General features: G+C 38.4%; 1 protein-coding gene across 3 annotated transcripts; it reads right to left on the bottom strand.

Moving 5' to 3' along the window:
* Positions 1-338: 338 nt before the first annotated feature.
* LOC105008744 (gastrula zinc finger protein XlCGF17.1-like) lies at positions 339-19,944 on the bottom strand. Of its 3 annotated transcripts, none has more exons than XM_034288583.1 (3): positions 16,305-16,369; positions 6,799-7,060; positions 339-5,592 (listed from the first exon to the last, which is right to left on the bottom strand). In XM_034288583.1, exons 1-3 carry the CDS (start codon positions 16,365-16,367, stop codon positions 4,424-4,426), a joined length of 1,494 nt encoding a protein of 497 aa, XP_034144474.1. In that variant the 5' UTR covers positions 16,368-16,369; the 3' UTR covers positions 339-4,423. The 3 variants fall into 3 exon arrangements, with proteins under 3 accessions (XP_034144474.1, XP_019896497.1, XP_019896498.1); XM_020040938.2 differs by lacking the exons at positions 339-5,592; positions 6,799-7,060 and adding exons at positions 12,586-14,868; positions 19,847-19,944 and having other exon boundaries at positions 16,305-16,590; XM_020040939.2 differs by lacking the exons at positions 339-5,592; positions 6,799-7,060 and adding exons at positions 12,586-14,868; positions 19,847-19,923 and having other exon boundaries at positions 16,305-16,623.
* Between the last annotated feature and the right edge of the window lie 2,763 nt (positions 19,945-22,707).

Below are 22,707 nucleotides of genomic sequence, written 5' to 3'. Positions count from 1 at the left end.
TTGTTTTTTTTATCCACTTTTTTTATCCACTTAAGGTTTCCCTTAAAGGTCTGGGGTATGGTTTGTAGATGAGTGGGGGGAAAAAATGCATGAAACTCTGTGGCACTGAGACACCATAATGTGAAAGAGGTTCAAAGGGGTGTTGAATCTATAAACCCCATCAGTTAGCTAACAATTTACAGCAACACCACCATAATAACAGGCCAAAAAACGATAATTGCTGTGATCTTATAATTTTACTAATACAACTATAAATGGAAAAACATTCCAGCACTATTGCATTAACATATTCATTATACATATCAGTGGATCAATTATTAAATAGGAGATGCATTGAATGGAAGGGTGAATTTCTAGATAGTTCTGTGTTATAGTAACAACTGTCAATAGATACTAGAACTGGCAAGTTTATAAACTTGAATAAAATGTAACTGATCTAGGAGCAACTTCTTTACATACAGTGGCCTTCTTGCTCCAAATGTTTGGAACCTGAACTCGAACTACATCATTCTTGTAGAGACGGGAAACATTTGGTTCCTGTTTCAATAAGGGTCTTTTTGTACATATTCTTGTCCTGTGTTTCTTTCACTAGAGGGTAGTGTTGTCCTCCGCCTACAACATATTGAGAGTTCAGCGAGGAGGCTCAGTAAGTCAGCAGAGCTTCACATGGATCAGAACCACTATATGTTGCCTTCCTATGAATCAGAACCACTATATGTTGCCTCCTGTTGGATCAGAACCACTATATGTTGCCTGCATATGAATCAGAACCACTATATGTTGCCTTCCTATGAATCAGAACCACTATATGTTGCCTTCCTATGAATCAGAACCACTATATGTTGCCTTCCTATGAATCAGAACCACTATATGTTGCCTCCTGTTGGATCAGAACCACTATATGTTGCCTCCTGTTGGATCAGAACCACTATCTGTTGCCTACATATGGATCAGAACCACTATCTGTTGCCTGCATATGGATCAGAACCACTATCTGTTGCCTTCTATAAGAGCTGTTTGACAATCTGGAATTCTTTTTCAGCTTTGCCACTTGCTTGTGCATACAGGTTGAGAAGTAACATGCTGGAAATCATATCGATCTGCAAAATGCTGAAACAGTTGTAACATGACCCATTGTCACTTTCAGAAGGCTGTCTGGCAAAGAATGACTTCATTTGATTAATCACACAACATGGTTATGTCATCTCAGGACAGACGGCAGTTTCATCTCAGGACAGACGGCAGTGTCATCTCAGGACAGACGGCAGTTCCATCTCAGGACAGACGGCAGTGCCATCTCAGGACAGACGGCAGTTCCATCTCAAGACAGACGGCAGTGTCATCTCAGGACAGACGGCAGTGTCATCTCAGGACAGACGGCAGTTCCATCTCAGGACAGACGGCAGTTCCATCTCAGGACAGACGGCAGTGTCATCTCAGGACAGACGGCAGTTCCATCTCAGGACAGACGGCAGTTCCATCTCAAGACAGACGGCAGTGCCATCTCAGGACAGACGGCAGTGCCATCTCAGGACAGATGGCAGTGTCATCTCAGGGTAGACAGCAGTTCCATCTCAGAGTAGACAGCAGTTCCATCTCAGGACAGACAGTAGTTCCATCTCAGGATCTCAATAGTAGTCTATTAACTAAAGATAGTCTTTCCCATTGAAATGAAACAGTTCTGTACCAAACATTTGATCATGGATCTGTAATTTGGTCAGCTATGATCATTGGTTCTTTTGCGTGTATGTTTTGATGTTTGAGACGTCTCACACTAGCTCACCATTTTCTAAATGTTTTGTGTTTATTCCAGGCCAATAAACTGCTTCCTTGGGTCTTATTTTACATTTTTCAACTCCAAGCTGCCCCTCATGTATTCTCTTAAGCAAGTCTTTACACATTTTTTCTGGAACGATTATTCGGTTTTGTCTGAGCAACAGTCCATTTACAACAGCAAGCTCCGGCCTGACATTGCTGTATTGTAGACATGAATCTTGTGTCCAGCCTCGCTGAAGATTGTCCATCACTTTCTGCAGAGTAATATCTTACACTCTTTTCGCACCACAAAAAAACCTTTATCCCTTCCCTCATTTATCATGTCAGCACTTATTCCCAAAATGTCACTGTTAGACCACAAACCCCATCTCTGTAAAGGCCCAAGCTCCCGTCGTTGATGTAATAATCAGGATGTATCATAACCTTATTTAGAAAAATGGCATCATAAAGAAACAAACAATTTGTCACTTAAAACAATATATTTCTTGATTTTTTTTTTTATTAATGGTATATTTATATAATTTTGACTCCTTTTGTCCATCACAGAAGCATCATCACAAGCAACATTTCTTATTTATTTCATGCCAGGGTTCACAGGTACAGAAATGTCAAAATGTTTTTTTTATAATCAGTGCATCCTTACTACCAACACAGTAATTTATCTAATTCAAATATGTCACAAGCCAATCAACCGAACTACAAGAAAACTGATCTTATAACACCCCAAGCACGTCACATTATCTGTTCAGTTTACTACCATCTGATCTTAAGAAGCCCAAATGGTCTCAAAATCCCCTTTTGATTCCCCACTGATGAAGGATATGTGTATCTGGGTACATGTGAACTTGTAATTCTGAGTGTGTTTGTGTGATGTCTTTCAACTGTCCAGAGCTTATTGGCATGTGATTTACAGTTAGTCTCTCTTCCTGTACAGTATCTTACTGTCTCCAAAGCATTCAATGGCCCTCATTCATAAAACCTTCTCAGGAAAGATCTCAGATTTGAATGTTGAGAGAGACTTACGATCATCTCGGAGTGTGATTCACGAAACTGTCGCACCTGGTGGAAATGAGCATAGATGTCATGGGAGACTGATCAGTCAGATAAAGCCGTGGACGTGAGAAAGCGCTGCGCCGGTCCTTTTTAACATATGAAACACCCGTAATTTATACAGGTGTTGCAATCATCAGCCTATAAATTGACAGCTTTCAGCATAAACTATAGACCCGAAGTCATCAAAGATATATCCTGAAGCAAAACGAACCAGACCGAAAAAAATAAATGCCTCTAATGCTGAATTGGAATTTCTCGTGTCACAGGTCGCAGACAACAAAATGGTTTTATTTGGCAGCCTCAGAAGTGGCATTAAAGGTTCGCAGAAAGGGAAAACGTGGACCAAAATCCCAGATGCAATTAACGCGCTTTCAACTGAACAACGGACACCCCAAGAGGTATAGTAGGCAAATACATTTGGCAAATCGGCTATTTTGTGAAACTCTCTCTTAATGGCTAATTGCTGAGCTGTGTGGAAATCTGATGTATTGATGGCACAGTTGCATTACGGCTGATGGGACGGCTGGCATTAAGTGGCTGTTAGAAGGCTGAGAAACGCCACTTCTGTCACCCATTTCCATCTGGAAGGTGCCTTTTGCCGAGAAGCTCAAGGTAGAGAGCACCAGCACTTGTATGGCATGTAATCTTTTGGTTTCTCGTCAAAAATTCTGATCTAGAAGATCTCCAAGTATGTGGATATTATAGGCATAGGCATGAGTTACTTAGGAAAAGCAAGGCAAAGCAATTGAATTGGTCTTGTGCATCAGGCATTACATTACAAAGCCTACACAAAAGCAATTCAAAGCTTACAAACATGTGAACAACAGGAATAAAATATAAAAACTGCAGCATGAAGTAAAAGGAACAAATGATACACTAATAAGATAGTGAAACATTGTTTAATATTTTGGTACGTTTGTATGTGCTATACTCTTATATTACCTATTATTAATACTATTATTATTATAGTAGTTTTTGTTACTGAGGCTGTTATGCTTGTTGTTTTTCATGATAATATCTTAATCTTTTGACATAGGTTTAGACAGTCTCTAACCAGAAGTGAATTTGATTGTAAGGATACGACAAAGATAATATTTATGAAATTCATTTTAGGATCAAATCTGATCGTACGCACGTTTCATGAATGAGGGCCAATGTCTTTCCAACATGTTTTAGGCTATTTAAGTGAAAATCTTCCAACAGGCAGAATATCATGAGAGAATTCTCTTATGTAAGTACTAAGTGATGAATAGTAAGTTCAGATTTGATCTAAAAGTACTTCCTACATTTTGAAGAATAGTTATTCACCATCATGTATCCGCTGATGTGTTTTGTCAGAACATGAGTAAGGTTTCTCTTCAGTATGTATGCACTGGTGATTTCTACAGTAGTCTAATCAAGAGAAAGTCATTCCACAGACATAACAGGAATATGGCTTCTCTGCTGTGCACAAACTTTGATGAGTAGTAAAATAAGATGAAATGAAACTGTTCCCACAGTCAGAACAGATGTAAGGTTTTAATCCTATATGTATGCGCTGGTGAAGTTTAATGGAATGTAATTGAGAGAAACATTTCCCCCAGTCAGAAAAGGACTAAGGTTTCTCGCCTTTATGTATAGGCTGGTGAAGTTTTAGGTTATGTAATGCAGAGAAACTCTTCCCACAGTCAGAACAGGAGTAAGGCTTCTCTCCAGTGTGTGTGCGCTGGTGAAGTTTAAGGTTATTTAATGTAGAGAAAGTCTTCCCACAGTTAGAACAGTAGTAAGGTTTCTCTCCAGAATGTGTGCGCTGGTGAATATGAAGGCTGAATAATCGAGAGAAACAATTCCCACAATCAGAACAGGAGTAAGGCTTCTCTCCAGTATGTATGCGCTGATGAATTTTAAGGTTACTTATATTAGAGAAACTCTTCCCACAGTCAGAACAGGAGTAAGGCTTTTCTCCAGTATGTATGCGCTGGTGACTTTGAAGGTGTTGTAATTTATAGAAACTCTTCCCACAATCAGAACAGGAGTAAGGCTTCTCTCCAGTATGTATGCGCTGATGAATTTTAAGGTTACTTATATTAGAGAAACTCTTCCCACAGTCAGAACAGGAGTAAAGCTTCTCTCCAGTATGTATGTGCTGGTGATGTTTTAGCTTATCTAATTTAGAGAAACACTTCCCACAATCGGAACAGGAGTAAGGCTTCTCTCCAGTATGTATGCGCAGGTGATGTTTCAGGTTATCTAATTTTGAGAAAGTCTTCCCACAGTCAGAACAGGAATAAGGCTTCTCTCCAGTATGTATGCGCAGATGAGCTTTAAGGTTACTCAACACAGAGAAACTCTCCCCACAGTCAGAACAGGAGTAAGGCTTCTCTCCAGAATGTATGCGCAAGTGAGCTTTAAGGCTACTTAAATGAGAGAAGCTCTTCCCACATTCAGAACAGCAGTAAGGCTTCTCTCCTGTATGTACATGCTGGTGAATTTTAAGTTCGCGTAATTGAGAGAAACTCTTTCCACATTCAGAACATGAGTATGGCTTCTCTCCAGTATGTATTCGCTGATGAGCTTTAAGGTTACCTGACTGAGAGAAACTCTTTCCACAGTCAGAACAGGAGGAAGGCTTCTCTCCGGTATGTGTGTTAAGGTGTCTTTTTAAATGTGATATAAATAGAAAACGTTTTTCACAATGGGGGCAGGGGTGAGACTTCTTATCTTTGTGATCTTCCTGTTGTTGCTTTCCAGATGTAGGAAAAGTATCAACTTCAGCAATCCCATCTGTGTGATTAATATCAGAAAGGTTCATTAGATCAGTGACACTGTATCAAGGCAGTAACATTACATGAAATATTAATGTAGCTATTCCAAGACTGTTAAGAGAAATAAACGAAAAAAAGTCATCGTTTTACATTTTCCCCAGGTGTAACATTACATAGTCAAAGTCTGAAATACACAATGCCCTACAAACATGTCATTCAGGTTAATATGCAGTGAAAAAATTATTTTTGTTTATCAGCTTGATAATGCAGTCAAAATATAGGGATCTAACTGAGTGAAAATTCAAAGTCAATAATCATTATCATCAAGAACATGCATGCCACAAATAATGGCACCCAGTTAAGGATTATATGTCAAATGCACTGAACAACAGTGTCACCCTGCAAAATGAAACCCTGCTAAAAAACATATGAAGATAGACAAGATGCCTGCATGCCTAAAAACACAAATCTGCACTATTAGGGCAATAATGAAGAAATATAAAACAACCAAAGCTCAGATGAACTTGTCTGGAAGAGGACGCATGTGTATTTTGCTACAAGCTACAAGTGTCATTTCATATTATAAAAAAATAAAATAAAAAGGGTGTTCTTCAGTTCTGTATTTTTCCATTACTATTTCACATCACTATGACTCAATATAGTCTTTTTAGCTCATTGGCTAAAGTTAATGTATGAACATGCAGACCTATGTAGGATTACTGATGCATCTTTATCTTAAAGATGCAGGTGTTGACAGTTATTCTGCTGCCCCACAAACATCATGGCCACCCAGAGACAAAAACACACTGTTGACAAGAACTTCAATACAACACTGCTGCTCTGGTCATTCATAATGGCATGTCATGAGATCACAATATTAAGACAATAGACTAAGGTTTCAGGAAATACATCTTGTCATATAAAAAGCCATTGCAATATACAATGTATCATAAAATATCATACCACTATAGTGGCCACATGAAATAAATCATAATGTGCCCCCTGTTCTTAACATAAGGCATTTATTATTGAAATATTTACATCATTTTAACTCCTTTGGTTCTTAATATAACATACTGTTTTCATTCACTTTTTATAATTTATTACAAAATAAATATAAGAATATGGAGAATTGAAAACAGAGAGTATAAAATAACCTCTATTCAACTCATTAGTATGAACAATGAATTGGGAATATTAAACCCTCTTAATAAACCATTCCTACCTTTGTTAGTTAAATCCCCAATTTCCTCATCTTCACATTTAATATTATTCAGTCCCAGTGTTTGACTGTTGATCTCCATCTTCTCCTCTCCATCTTTAATGATAACATTCAGTCCCAGTATTGGACTGCAGTCTTCCTGCTTCACTGATGTCATCCCTGAATCCACCAATGAACACTGAGCTCCACTGTCACAATCAGAATCGAATGACTCTTGTTTGGGTTCAGTGTGGAATGAGAGCAGCAGGCTGGGTTTGTCATCCATCTGCTTAAAAAAAAAGAAAGAATAAAATACAGTGAGGGAAAAAATGATTTGATGCCCTGCTGATTTTGTATGATTGCCCAGTGACAAAGACATGATAAGTCTATAATTTTAATGGTAGATTTATTTGAACAGTGAGAGATTGAATAACAAAAAAAATGCTGAAAAATGCATGTCAAAAATGTTATAAATTGATTTGCATTTTAATTAGTGAAATAAGTATTCGACCCCTCTGCAAATCATGACTTAGTGGAAAAACCCTTGTTGGCAATCACAGAGGTCAGACATTTCTTGTAGTTGGCCACCAGTTTTGCACACATCTCAGGAGGGATTTTGTCCCACTCCTCTTTGCAGATCTTCTCCAAGTCATTAAGCTTTTGAGGCTGACTCCAGGACCTTAATGAGCTTCTTCTTGAGACACTGTGTGTTTTGGGTCATTGTCAGGCTGGAATACCCATCCAATACCCATTTTCAATGCCCAGGGTGAGGGAAGGAGGTTCTCACCCAAGATTTGACGGTACATGGCCCTGTCCATCGTCCCTTTGATGCAGTGATGTTGTCCTGTCCCCTTAGCAGAAAAACACCCCCAAAGCATAATGTTTCCACCTCCATGTTTGATGGTGGGGATGGTGTTCTTGGGGTCATAAGCAGCATTCCTCCTCCTCCAAACACGGCGAGTTGAGTTGATGCCAAAGAGCTCGATTTTGGTCTCATCTGACCAAAACACTTTCACCCAGTTCTCCTCTGAATCATTCAGATGTTCATTGGCAAACTTCAGATGGGCCTGTACATGTGCTTTCTTGAGCAGGGGGACCTTGCGGGCGCTGCAGAATTTCAGTCCTTCACGGCGTAGTGTGTTACCAATTGTTTTCTTGCTGCCTTGAGATCATTGATAAGATCCTCCCGTGTAGTTCTGGGCCGTTTCCTCACCGTTCTCATGATCATTGCAACTCCACGAGGTGAGATCTTGCATGGAGCCCCAGACAGAGGGAGATTGACAGTTCTTCTGCGTTTCTTCCATTTGTGAATAATCGCACCAACTGTTGTCACCTTTTCACCAAGCTGCTTGGCAAATGAGTCTTGTAGCCCATTCCAGACTTGTGTAGGTCTACAATCTTGTCCCTGACATCCTTGGACAGCTCTTTGGTCTTGGCCATGGTGGAGAGTTTGGAATCTGATTGATTGATTCCTTCTGTGGACAGGTGTCTTTTATACATGTAACAAACTGAGATTAAGAGCACTCCCTTTAAGAGTGTGCTCCTAATCTCAGCTCGTTACCTGTATAAAAGACACCTGGGAGACAGAAACCTTTCTGATTGAGAGGGGATCAAACACTTTTTTCACTCATTAAAATGCAAATTAATTTATAACATTTTTGACATTTTCTGGTCATTTCTTAGTCAGGGAGCAAATGTACAAAATCAGTGGGGGATCAAAAAATAAACTCACTCTGTAGACCCACGCATGACTAATGACCATGTTGGATGGGGATAAAACAAAAACACAATCATGACAGCAGACTTGGGTCAGATACATAACATGTACTTCATTTAACTTCACCGCAGTATAGAGTGCAAATACCGCAACAAAAACATGCATTTAATTGCACGGTATTAGAAGAAATCTGTTCAATCAAAGGAAATACAATTACAGAACTAAGGATTATAGCAAACCAAGACAGTCTACAGCACCAACAGCTTTTTGTATTTTTAATTAACTAACTTATATTAGAGTGACAAGACTAAGGTGACCAAATGTCTGAAATGAAAATCTGAGACATTTCCAGTTTGGCGATCAATACATCACAACATAATAAATAAATGAGATGAGATTGGTAACTACATAATATACTTATACCAACCTAATCTGTGCACTTCTCAGAAGAATTCAGGCCTATTTTCTTCAGAAGTGTCACTCTTCTTACTCTTAAAAATATTTTCTCCTCCACTCTCTCCACTTTTCTTAATTTCTCTTCCTTTCCACCTCACTCTTCTACACTCTCCTTCACTATTTTTACTCCCTTAATTGTTCCCTCACACTCTCTCCTTCTTCCAATCTTTAATTTTACAAATAGTACATTATTAGACAAAATGGTTTGGTTAACAGATTCCCATTTCTTAACAAATTTTTGTTTTTAATCTCAAAAACATTGTTTGGAATAATAAATTGGAAGGCTCTAATCATATCTTAACCTTTCCTCGATCTCCTTCACTATACATCCTATCCAGTCTTCCTCTTCACGCTCTATGCTAATGCTATCCATTAACATTTCTAAATATATTTTCAAACTACTTATTGTAATACCAAACCACAAAATTTCGAATCTACAGATAAATATACTCATAATTAATTCTGCATTCCTTTAATTTGTAAGTATAAATCTGCAGCGGGGTAATATTGTGGCTGAGTCTGGGAAAACAACCTGAACTCGGGTTTCGAATATCCGTTGAATATCCAATATCAGACCAGCTTTACCTCGGGTGTAATAACGATACCGACAAAGGCATAGGAGACTTTAAGATGTAAGATCACTTTACGAAAAATATACAAATGTGTCTCGCCAAATAAAAAAATACAGGAAAAATGAAGCCTGTCTTATCTGGAGTATAGAAAGGCAATTTTTCCCACTGACCAAAATACAAATATTAAGGCTATATTTTTCTGTAACTAAATATAAAGCAATACGTTTGTATACCCGCGTGAGTCGATTAAACTGCTATCCTCCCATTACATGCTCCTCTCAAACCAAAAAAAAACACATAAAGGTTGTTTTCTTGTACAAAAAAGGCTTCCTTAACGTGATTACTACCGTTTAAACGATCACACTGCCAAGTATTTATATAAAACTGAACAAACACACAATGCAGAACACTATTCACTTACCATTTCAGCGAATTCTGTTAGAAATATCAGCGCTTTATGAGTAACATTAAAAAAACACTTCCGGGTCACGAAAATGAAGGAAATTTCTAAATAAAGGAGGCCAACGAATTACATTAAAACTGATATAAATATAATTTATTCTCTAAGAAAATGTACTTCTCAAAACATTGACAACAATTCATATTTTATCATATTTAAGAGTAATATAAATAAAAAGTGGGTACACGTTCCAAGGTAAAAATTCAGACAATGCCAATGACTGAATATGGAATACATATTGCTTCATAGCTCATAAACTATTGAATATTCCTCAGAGAAAGCAATGTAGGAAATGTTCAGGAGAATGTGTTGAGTAAGACAAACCTGTCTAATCATGGGGAGTGGTGTGCTACATCTAGCAACACAATATTTCCACACCCTGGATATGAAATACATATTGACTCATTCAGAAAAAACTATTCTATATGCCGCGGTGAATGTATTGTAGTAAATGTTCAGGAGACTCTATAGAGTGATTATATGCAAAAAATAATCTAGGGGCACTGTGTATTTTACTGTGTAAAATGTTGCTGGCATTTATCTCCGCCCACCCCACTGGCCACAATGTAACTCAATGTATATGAAATATACACTCACCTAAAGAATTATTAGGAACACCTGTTCAATTTCTCATTAATGCAATTATCAAATCAACCAATCACATGGCAGTTGCTTCAATGCATTTAGGGGTGTGGTCCTGGTCAAGACAATCTCCTGAACTCCAAACTGAATGTCAGAATGGGAAAGAAAGTTGATTTTAGCAATTTTGAGCGTGGCATGGTTGTTGGTGCCAGACGGGCCGGTCTGAGTATTTCACATTCTGCTCAGTTACTGGGATTTTCACGCACAACCATTTCTAGGGTTTACAAAGAATGGTGTGAAAAGTGAAAAACATCCAGTATGCGGCAGTCCTGTGGGCGAAAATACCTTGTTGATGCTAGAGGTCAGAGGAGAACGGGCCGACAGATTCAAGCTGATAGAAGAGCAACTTTGACTGAAATAACCACTCGTTACAACCGAGGTATGCAGCAAAGCATTTGTGAAGCCACAACACGGACAACCTTGAGGCGGATGGGCTACAAATAGGAAAAAGAGGCTACAATTTGCACGAGCTCACCAAAATTGGACAGTTGAAGACTGGAAGAATGTTACCTGGTCTGATGAGTCTCGATTTCTGTTGAGACATTCAGATGGTAGAGTCAGAATTTGGCGTGATAGAATGAGAACATGGATCCATCATGCCTTGTTACCACTGTGCAGGCTGGTGGTGGTGGTGTAATGGTGTGGGGGATGTTTTCTTGGCACACTTTAGGCCCCTTAGTGCCAATTGGGCATCGTTTAAATGCCACGGCCTACCTGAGTGTCCATCCCTTTATGACCACCATGTACCCATCCTCTGATGGCTACTTCCAGCAGGATAATGTACATGTCACAAAGCTTGAATCATTTCAAATTGGTTTCTTGAACATGACAATGAGTTCACTGTACTGAAATGGCCCCCACAGTCACCAGATCTCAACCCAATAGAGCATCTTTGGGATGTGGTGGAACGGGAGCTTTGTGCCCTGGATGTGCATCCCACAAAAAAATCTATTCTATACTCTGCAGTGAATGTATTGTAGGAAATGTTCAGGAGAGTCTATAGGATGATTATATGCTCCAAAATACTTCAGATCGTTGGTGGAATTGTTAAGGAATCACCAAGTAAAGTGGTGATTATCACCTCTCCATTAACACAAGGAATAATGGATCGAAATCGATGGATATTTAGCTATTTGGAATGTGGCCAATGGTATGTAAAATGCCAGCAACCACTGCAAATACACAGTGCCCCTTGATTTCTTTGCATATAGTCACTCTATCCACCAGTGGCGTCGTTTGGCCTGGGAGTCTGGGGCTATAGCCCTGGATCTTTTATGAATAACTCAGGATCTCAAATTGACCAAAAAATATGTTATAATAAAAAACAGCCCCTGATCTATTCCATCTTTAATTATGGGGGGTGGGGGTCTAAGCCCCGAATGTATTGTGATCCTAGCAACGCCTCTGCTATCCACTCTCCTGAACATTTCCTACAATACATTCACTGCAGTGTATAGAACAGTTTCTTTTCTGTACAGGGAAATATGTATTTCATATCCATTTAATTACATTGTGGCAAATGGGATGGTTGGAGTAAAACACCAGCAACAATTGCAAATACACAGTGCACCTTGATTTTCCATGGATACTACGAACACTCCTGAACATTTCCTACAATACATTCTCAGTGGCGTATAGAACAGTTTACAATGCAAGATGTATCCCATATACAGCATTTATAACGTGTTGCAATGGGTGAGGTGGTGGAAAGTACTGGATTCAGCACAACAAGCCCATATATAACTAATGATCACCAGCAAATTAACAAGATCTACATCATAAAGGATTCACAAACTAGTTTTTAAAATATGAAATGTTTACAGCAATAGTTTACTCCATCTCAATTTCTCAATGTGCTCAACCTTAGAATATAAATCAACCATTGAGAAGTACTATTTAAACAGTATTTTTCTTCAGTTCATTTAAAAAAATAGACATTACTTTTATTATCTATATCTTTACAACATACACTAAGGAAAGCGGCAAAATAGATTAATTTTATATTATTCATATCCAAAAACAACAAGTCTTATTGTTGCTACGGAATCTCTAATGTTGCCATGACGCTACTGTTCGAAATGTATTAACGGTTTTGTTCCGTTAATAGCATAGTACACCAAACCAGCTGGACTTGTTCTTGTTTCTTTTAAGTGGGATGATTATAATTGACAACTGATGAAAATCCAAAATAGTACGTCTTGCTTAAACTTGGCTGTTGAGTACCATTTTTCTCCAATGGAAATCCCTCACTTTTCACTTTTCACTAAAATGTGCTCAACTCCATCAGTGCAACTCCAACGCTCTAAAACATGTTCCTACCAAACCTGACAGACGTATGGTCAGGACTAGTTCATTGTAGTTCCGATAACTGCATTGGGATAAAAATGTTATGAAGAAAAATCAGGTTGAAGGCATGTTTCCTTAACGTTAAGAATGGCTGTAATTTAAACATTCACACTGCAGATTATTTATACAGAACTAAACAGATACAATGACGGATGGTTGGTAGTCATTTGAGCTGTTAAATATCTACGAACAGAATCAACTGTTTCAGACATTTATTTACTGCCCTCGTTAATACTAGTAACTTTCTGTTATGAAATCTGTGAAATAAGTCTGTAGAGGTCAATGAGTCACCTGACATTTCAGGTGCAACATAACGTTCATCGATCACATTTTATGTATGTTGATATTTGTCATTAGACAAAAAAAAATTACGTCAATGACTACTCAAATTAAATGAAAAACCAAAATTCAGTTAAATCTTGTAGTATTTTTTCAATATTATTTGTTTGTATAGGACCCTCAGCTGTGTAATAAATTGATATTGTCTGACTGATTAACTTTCTTACCTATATTCCTCCATATGTTGTATTTCTATGCTTTTGAAGGATAGACGTTCTCAAAGACGCCATTCCAATTAACAAACACTGCATGTGACTTTGAACTTGCAACTTTGTCAGAGAATCATACATATGGTATCCACCGTGCAGTCTGAATTTGATCAGTAGGATAATGGCTTAAATAAAAGAACATACTATCCCTTTAACAAAATAAATTAAAAAACGCATCTCTAGGAACACCAAATCAATACAGATCAATCACAGTTCTCCCTCGCAGAATAAAAAAACCCTCATCCCCTCTCCCATTTTTAGCCCATAATGATCTCATTTATTGTCAGCACTTATTCCCAAAATGTTACTCCTAAACCACAATCCCCACCTTTGTGAAGGCTCAAGCTCCCATCTTCTTCTGGGAGTGGAACACATGCCTTTTCCCCAGAAATCCCCCCTTTGATTCCTCACTTATCAAAAATGTGTGTATCTGGGTACATGTGAACTTATCATTCTTTGTGTGATGTCCTTCAACTGTCCGGAGCTTGTAGGTGAGCATATGATTTATAGTTTATGGTCTCTCCTGTACAGTATTCGACTGTCTACAAAACATTCTCACTTTCCAAAACAAAAGTTATTCGAGGAAAACGGTAAGTCAGATGATGTTGCAAAGTACTTCTTACATTGAGAAGTATGGTTATTTTCCAGCATGCTTACGTTGATGTATTTTGAGGGAAACTAGATGACTGAAACTCATCCCACATTCAGAACAGGAGAAAGGCTTCTCTCCAGTATGTATGCGCTGGTGAACTTTAAGGTGATTCAATTCAGAGAAACCTTTCCCACAGTCAGAACAGGAATAAGACTTCTCTCCCGTGTGGACTTTCTGATGTCTAATACAGTGAGATGATGTAAGGAAACACTTCCCACAGTCAGAACAATAGTAAGGTTTCTCTCCAGTATGTATCCGCTGGTGAACTTTAAGGTTATTTAATGTAGAAAAACTCTTCCCACAGTCAGAACAGGAGTAAGGTTTCTCTCCAGTATGTACGCGCTGGTGAACTTTAAGGTGATCTAATTCAGAGAAGCCTTTCCCACAGGTAGAGCAGGAGTAAGACTTCTCTCCTGTGTGTACTTTCTGGTGTCTAATACGGTGAGATGATGTAATGAAACACTTTCCACAGTCAGAACAGGAGTAAGGTTTCTCTCCAGTATGTATGCGCTGGTGGACCTTAAGAGTATCTAATTTAAAGAAACTTTTCCCACAGTCAGAACAGTAGTGCTTCTCTCCAGCATGAACATTAAGGTGTCTTTTTAACACTGATTTAGACAGGAAATTTTTTTCACAGTGGGGGCAGTGGTGAGATGTTTCAATGTAGTCTTCCTGTTGCTCTCCATCTTCAGAAATGTCATCTGTGTGATTTCCACAAGAAAGGTTCATTAGTACTGTGCTTTACTGTATTAACTATTCAGAGTGTAACAGTGGGAGATAAGTACATTTCTGAAATCATTTCACATTATCACCAGACTTAATATGTCCCCCCAGAATTATTGCCACCCTGGATAAGGTATGGTTAGGACCTGGAACACAATCAACTGATTTTCCCCCTGCACATTTTTTTGGGGGAAATGTTCACAAATGTATACAAAAACCCAAACAGGAATACCACATTTAAATAAGAATTCAGACCCTTTTACTCAGAACTTTGTTGAAGCATCGTTGGGCTACTCTTGGTTACGACGCTATTAGCTTCTCACACCTGTGTTTGTGTTTCTCCTATTCGTCTCTCCAGATCCTGTTAAGTGGTATCGGGAATGTTGCAGAACTGCCATTTTAAAGGCTCTCCAGTCATGGTCAACAGGGCTCAAATCTGGGATTCCCAAGGGACTTTCCCAAAGCCACTTCTGAGTTGTCCTACTGGAAGGTGTAACTTCTCCCCAGTATGAGGTCTTGAGCCAGGTTTTTGGCCAGGTGATGAGGTCTGCCTGGTTTCCCACAGATGGGACACTTGGAATTCAAAGCAGTGTTCCATTTTGTACATCAGACCTGAGTATCCTGTTTCTCAACATTCAGTGCCAGTGTTTAACTGCAGTCTTCCAACTTCACTGAATCCACCAAAACTAAGGAAGTCATCTAACACAGTCTGATGTTTTGACTCCTTTCTAATTTGTCCTGTCAAGGCCAAGGGGTGTGATATTGAATCCACTGCAGAGTACGGTGTTCTTCACAGGCTTTGAAAAGAGACTCATCCAAAAATGTCATGCCGAAAAATGTTTTGGTAGAACAAATCTATACGTGTGTGTGTGTGTTAATGAAGTCAGTGATATAGTTTTACTATAGGTTAATGAGGTAACACATTTAATGTGACCAAACTAAATCATTACTCAAATGATGTGACTAAAAACAATATTTCAGTCCAAATTATTAGGACTAGACAACTTTATAAAAAGGTGACAAAATTACCACTGCTGCCCCTCTCAGGGAGTTGCCAGCCTGTTTATAATGTCCATGAGGCTTTCCAGACAATTGTCAGCTAATTGCATAGTCACGACTCAAACCTAGACTGTGGTAATCAGCTGGGTGTTACAAAAGAGTCCTGTAGAGCAGTGTAATTTTTTGAGACTAAAACGTAAGTAAAACAATATGGAAAATACAGACAGCAGAGCCGTGTCACCTGGGACGCTCCTTTAATGCTTTCCAACGGAAAAATATTCTTAACTCAGATAACTTTTTCCTCAGGTAAGTATAAGAATATGGGGAAAACACAGACAGCATGAAATAACATCCCTTTATCAATAATTACAACTAACTGACAACATTAAACCCTCTTGATGAAACCAGTTCTTACCTTTATTAAGTAAATCCCCCTCTTCATTTTTAATGGTAACCCCATTATTTCCCCCCTCTTCATCTTTAATGGTAACATTAATTAAATCCCCAATCTCCTCCTCCTCCTCTTCATCTTTAATGATGACATTCAGTCCCAGTGTTTGACTGCAGTCTTCCTGCTTCACTGATGTCATCTCTGAATCCATCAATGAACACTGAGCTCCACTGTCACAATCAGAATCCAGTGACTCTTGTTTGGGTTCAGTGTGGAAGGAGAGCAGCAGGTTGGGTTTCTCCTCACTTTGCTAAAATAAAGACCAAAACAGACCCACACATGACTGATGAGAATACAACAATGGAGGGAGAGAAAAATAAAAATCACTGTCATAAATAGAACTGGTTAAAATACATACACATTGTGGCAAATCAGCGTTGCACCAATGCCTCCAACAGAATACTGGTAGCTTCCCGAAGATTACGGAAATTAAACCGAATTTTAATTCGCTTCTTTTTATGACTAGAAATACTTTCTGTGGCACACACCACTGGTCAACATGAGCTACCCAAATCATTCTGAAGTATGTCAGACCTTGAACAACGGAGGGTTCGTTTTGGCAGGGAAGAAAACAGGATGTGGCACATGCATGATTCTGAGGTGTCGGTCCTTGCAGTCCAACGACAGATGGGAGAAGTGTACCCATCCCTTCCAAGCTCTTCTGTAATGATTTTCTAATAAACTGCACATTTTATTTTCATGAACAATGATGTCCTGCCATCCACTACAGTGGACATAAAACCACCATTTGTTATTGATAAGACATTGTAGTGATCTAAATTACAAACGATATATTTTGCTGGGTCTCAGGTGGCTTTAAATGGCTGTAGTCAGACAAATCTATGTTGGTTAAATTTGCACCTCTAAATCTGAGGCCATGGTTCTCAGCAGGAAACTAATGGAGTGCCTTCTCCGGGTAGGGAATGAGGCGTTACCCCAAGTAAAGGAGTTCAAGTATCTCGGGGTCTTGTTCGCGAGTGAGGGGACAATGGAGCGGGAGATTGGCCGGAGAATCGGAGCAGCAGGGGTGGTATTGCATTCGCTTTACCGCACCGTTGTGACGAAAAGAGAGCTGAGCCGGAAGGCAAAGCTCTCAATATACCGGTCAATTTTCTTTCCTACCCTCACCTATGGTCATGAAGGTTGGGTCATGAACAAAAGAACAAGATCGCAAGTACAAGCGGCTGAAATGGGTTTTCTCAGAAGGGTGGCTGGCTTCTCCCTTAGGGATAGGGTGAGAAGCTCAGCCATCCGTGAGGAACTCGGAGTAGAGCCGCTGCTCCTTTCATCGAAAGGAGCCAGTTGAGGTGGTTCAGGCATCTGGTAAGGATGCCCCCAGAACGTCTCCCTAGGGAGGTGTTCCAGGCACGTCCAGCTGGTAGGAGACCTCGGGGTAGGCCCAGGACCAGGTGGAGAGATTATATTTCGATCGCGTTCCAGTGTTCAAAGTCAGAAAACAAGATGGACACCCCCATTAAAGCCTTTGTTGAGCTTGCCCTTTCAAAATATTGTGTTTTTCAGTATATTACGCAGAAATCTTTTTTGACTGCTTTTTAAAATATGACATTCCGTAACCAGTAGCCTAACCTGTAACATGGACGGGTGAGTGCTCTTCAGAATATTGTTCTGCTAAATACAAATGTATTGACTGTAAGAAAAGAAAAATGTAACTGAAATATTTTTTGAAAATAAAAGCAAAGTTAAAAAAATATTTAATTGCATGAACAAAACTACACTCAATAATATGAAAAAAGAAAACTGGTAAAAGGATGCTAAAATAATTTAATGGATTTTCACGTCCGATCTTAAAATGTTCAAACAAGCATTTTTCATGATCGCTTCTTATGATTCCAATTTCTTCCCACCTTCATTCGAGTCATCTTTACTCAAAACCAAGTTTTGAGCTTCTATTGGTGTGGAGGCGGGGCTTTATCTGGGCATTGAATTCACACACCCAATTAGCAATGAATCACACCATTATAATGTGGAATTCATAGCCTTTTCAGGCACTTCTTTCCAAATGCAATCTGTGGAAAGATGTTTAAGAATTGTATAAGCTAGGCTAAATGTGTACCATTAAACAGAATAATAAACTTTTATTCACAGGTTGCATCAACATCACTGTTGCCATGGTCACAGACACAGATATTGATGAAAGTTCACCGTTCATCTGCTTATGGAGGCACTATGTACCCCAACAAAATCTCCACCCAAGTTAAGGGTGAAAAGGGTGACAGGAGAAGATAAAACATGGTCGACTCATGGCTCGTCAGGCCTATCAGCGCACATTATAAGGTGTGTGCTATGGTTTATTTAACAAATTATTTACTATTGATGTTAATTTAATATACAGTTGTTCTTAATGCAGAGGCGGAGCTTTCACGGGGGCAATGGGTGTGCAGTACCCACGACAGCCAATCAAAGAAAAAGTATAGCAAAAAAAGTATAGCAAGCAGAATAAAATGATTAATTTCCTACATACTATTTAGTTGACATTGAAGTGATGAACATAATGAATTGTATGATCCACCAATCTGTGGGAGTGTAGCCAACGTTGCCAGATGGGCCAGTTTCCCGCAAAGATGAATTGAGCGAAGGCGCAAAGAGATTGTAACAGCAAGAAGAGAACTTGAAAAAGCTTTTAATTTAAGACATTAAGATCTGACGCGAAAATCCATTTAATGATTTTAGCATAAACCTTTACCACGTTTGACTCTACCATCTTCTCATACGATTGAACTTAGTTTTTACATACTATGAAATCAGTTACGTTACTCTTTTCTAACAGCCAATACATTTTAGTTAAATATATCTCCATAGAGTTCCGAGTTGTAATTCCAACTTGAGGGGGCGTTCCAGTTGAAACCTCAGACTTGGAACTCGGAAATTCTGACCTCCGAATACGAATGGAACGCGCCATAAAGTTGCGTTGGCGCTGGTGTTAGTGTATCACTCTGATTGGCTGTAGGTGTGAGGGAATTACTGATTGGTTGTTGGTAGAACAAACCATTTTTACATGAAAAGGATGAATCAGTGCTGTATAAAAAATAAAAACAGCAAAGGGATCAAATATGAATTCCTTCATCAATGCAATTCTTCGGTTTACAAACGGTGCAACTTTCTTGATTGTACTGAACTAACATTGACCCCGTCGGCGTCACTGCCAGAAGCTTAAAATACAAGTATGAAAACAGTCCTGTTTGTGGTGGTATATAAGTGCATTTTTCCCAGTGACCTAAATACAAATCAGCCTACATTGTGAACGCTTACACATCCGGTATAGTTGCATTTGTTGTGTTTTATTCAACTGTTTACCAGCGTTCAGTCGATTCCAATGCTCACCTCACGTTCTATACTCCGTTCAGCTCGAATAAGCACACACCGTTTTCTTGCATAAAGAAACATTAGGGAAAGGTTTTGGGATTGTTTCCTTAATGTTTACATTGCAGAGTATTTGTATTGAACTGAACAAAGACAATTAAGAATACTGTTGTTTATTCACTTACCATTTCAGCGAATTATGTTAGTATTTGACAAAATGTTCCGAATATCTTATAAACCACACAAGCGTAGTCCCATGAGGATGGGCTCGTTCTTCTTCAGTGTTTTTTTTTTAATGACGGTTGGAACTTTTATTGAGCATTACCGCCATCAACTGGAAAGGAGTGGGGACAGGAGACAGGTTTTCATCGCAATTAAGGAAATTAAATGTAATACTTCATCCCATTATCTAGCTTAAACCTGGTTCTTGAAAACCATTTTCCTTAACTCCAACAGAAATCCTTACTTTCCCTTTCCCTTCAATTGCTCTGGCAATGAAATAAAATGTGTTCTGTCTCTATCTCCTGCAGTTCAACTCCCAACTTGCTACAACATTTTCTTACTAAACCGTTAACAGTTTTATGATGTGGTTTGAGATTTACATTTTATGAAGAAAAAATAGGAACTGCTTAAGTTTTAACACAGAACTGCTGTGTTTAAACATGCACACTACATGCTTCATGTTCTTAAAACAAATACCAGTGTCATTTTGAAGAACACAATTTAAAAGATATATATTTAATACAGTTTAATGACTGAACAAACAGTGGATGACTCATCTTGCTTGTTGATCTTGTTTTTATTTTTGTGTTCTTTTCAGTTATTTTTTCCTTTGCAAGTAATGTGTTGCACGAATGTATAGAATTTTATGTTAAATGTATGATTTCCGTGTCGGCCCCCAGGAAGACATTACAGCGTTAGCGTTATAGCCATCATTATAACGTTAACAAATGGGGATCCTAATAAACAAACAAACAAAACTGATGATTATTTAAACACATCTGTACAAATATACAATAAGGGATGGTTGATACTCATTTGAGCTGTAAAATATTTATGAACAGAATGATGAGGTCAAAACTCTGTTCCCTACTCTAGGTTCATCGGTGAGTTCTCCCAGAAACATAAAAATGTATAATAGACTACAAATTAACTATTTGTGTCTATGTAGCCAAGCAACCCTGCTTTCACGAGCGCTGCCTAGATAACCTCAAACTCTTGTGCCCTTACTCTCTGGATTATCGCAGCTCCAGGCTGTCTCCGTACTTTTCAAAGAGATGTGTCTACAGTAAACAGTAACTCCAGGCACCAAGAGATAAGATCCCATCGGATTTAGTACTCTCCCAGTAACCCAACACATTCTATTACACTGATAAATACATCTGTTCAATTTAATAATCCATTAATTTAATTTAATTGTACCTGAACTCTCTTTTACAATATCTATAGAAATATACAGTACTAGGCTGTGGTCTAGGCTGTGGACACTAAATTAACGTTTTCCCAGAAGTTGACCAGCTCGTCCATCCAGAGTTTCCCAGCCAGGCACAACCTACACTCATTAAGATGCATCCACTCACAGAATGTGCTGAACTGAAATAGACAATTTATTCTAGGCCACATAGAATTAGTCAATTGCATTAGTAAAAGATGATTCACAAGTGTGAAATTACATTTCATATGAATAATAATAAAAGCAGCAATAAGATTAACAAAATCTTACACAAGAATCAACTGTGTATATGTATATACTACCCTCTGTAATACTAGTAACTTTCTGTTGTGAAATCTGTTAAATGAAAACTGCAGAAATTAACAAAGAAACTGCAGACATTTAAAAAAAATAAACTGTGACTCAGCAAACAATATTAGGTTATTGGTCAATCTGATAATAAAATACTAGCTTGACAACAACTGTGACACAAATTATTTCAACCTTACAAAATCTTTAACATTGCTGTTGTACAGTTGTACTCATACGTTTGATAAAAACGATACAACCAATGAGCCTTAGGGGTGTGAATGAGTTTGTGACAGTTGCCAACGACATAATTCATGTTGGTTAACAGATGCTATGATTTACTCTACCGTTCAAACGTTGAAATGTCCTTTCTTTTGAATGGAAAGCTAATTTTCTGTCCATTAAAATGACATCAAATTGATCAGAAATACCGTGTATACATTGTTACCTTTGTAAATGACTATTGTAGCTGGAAACTATTGATCATTAGAAAACCCTTTGGCGATTATGTAGCAACACTGAAAACTGTGGTGCTGATTAAAGAAGCACCTTCTTTAGACCCATTCAGTATCTTCAGTATCTTCAGTATCAGTGTTTATGAGTGCGATTACAAGCTCAAAATGGCCAGAAAAAGAGCTTTGTTCTGAAACTCATCAGTCTGTACTTGTTCTGAGAAATGTAGGTTATTCCATGCGAGAAAATGCCAAAAAAACTGAAGATCTCGTGCAACGATGCTCCATTCAAAGGCAGTGCTTTCTGGAACAAAACACTGGCATATGCCGCTGTGTATGATAACCTTTTTCTATAAATCAAAGAAGGTAACTCATCAACCAATAAAACATTACTAACAAATTGAAAACAAATCTTTTTGCCCGCATGGAACACTGTCACAAACCCCTGCATGTTTCACTGCAACAAATTCAGTTTGAAATACTGCAACTAATGTTTCAGCAAAGGAAGATCCGGTTTTTAAATAGTGTTTTTAAAAGTAGAATCCACGATCCATTAGCAATGCATTCATGTATTTAGAAGTAAAAGATTACTAAGTATATTTTAAAAGCACATTAAATTAGTTGTTAATTTATGATAGACTACAGCTGACTAAAGGCAAATGTGTCCCAGGTGGTCCCAATAATTAAACAGTCTTCCAAGTATAGATGATGTTATGAAACAAAGAACAATGGACGATTGGATGTCATCTGGACGATTGGATGTCATCTGGACGATTGGACGTCATCTGGACGATTGGACGTCATCTGGTTGATTGGATGTCATCTGGACGATTGGACGTCATCTGGACGATTG

This window comes from Esox lucius, chromosome 20 (genome assembly GCF_011004845.1).
Source record: "Esox lucius isolate fEsoLuc1 chromosome 20, fEsoLuc1.pri, whole genome shotgun sequence".
Classification (NCBI taxonomy): Eukaryota; Metazoa; Chordata; class Actinopteri; order Esociformes; family Esocidae; genus Esox; species Esox lucius.
Note: the sequence above shows the minus strand (reverse complement) of the source record. Positions and strands in the feature narration are given on the sequence as shown.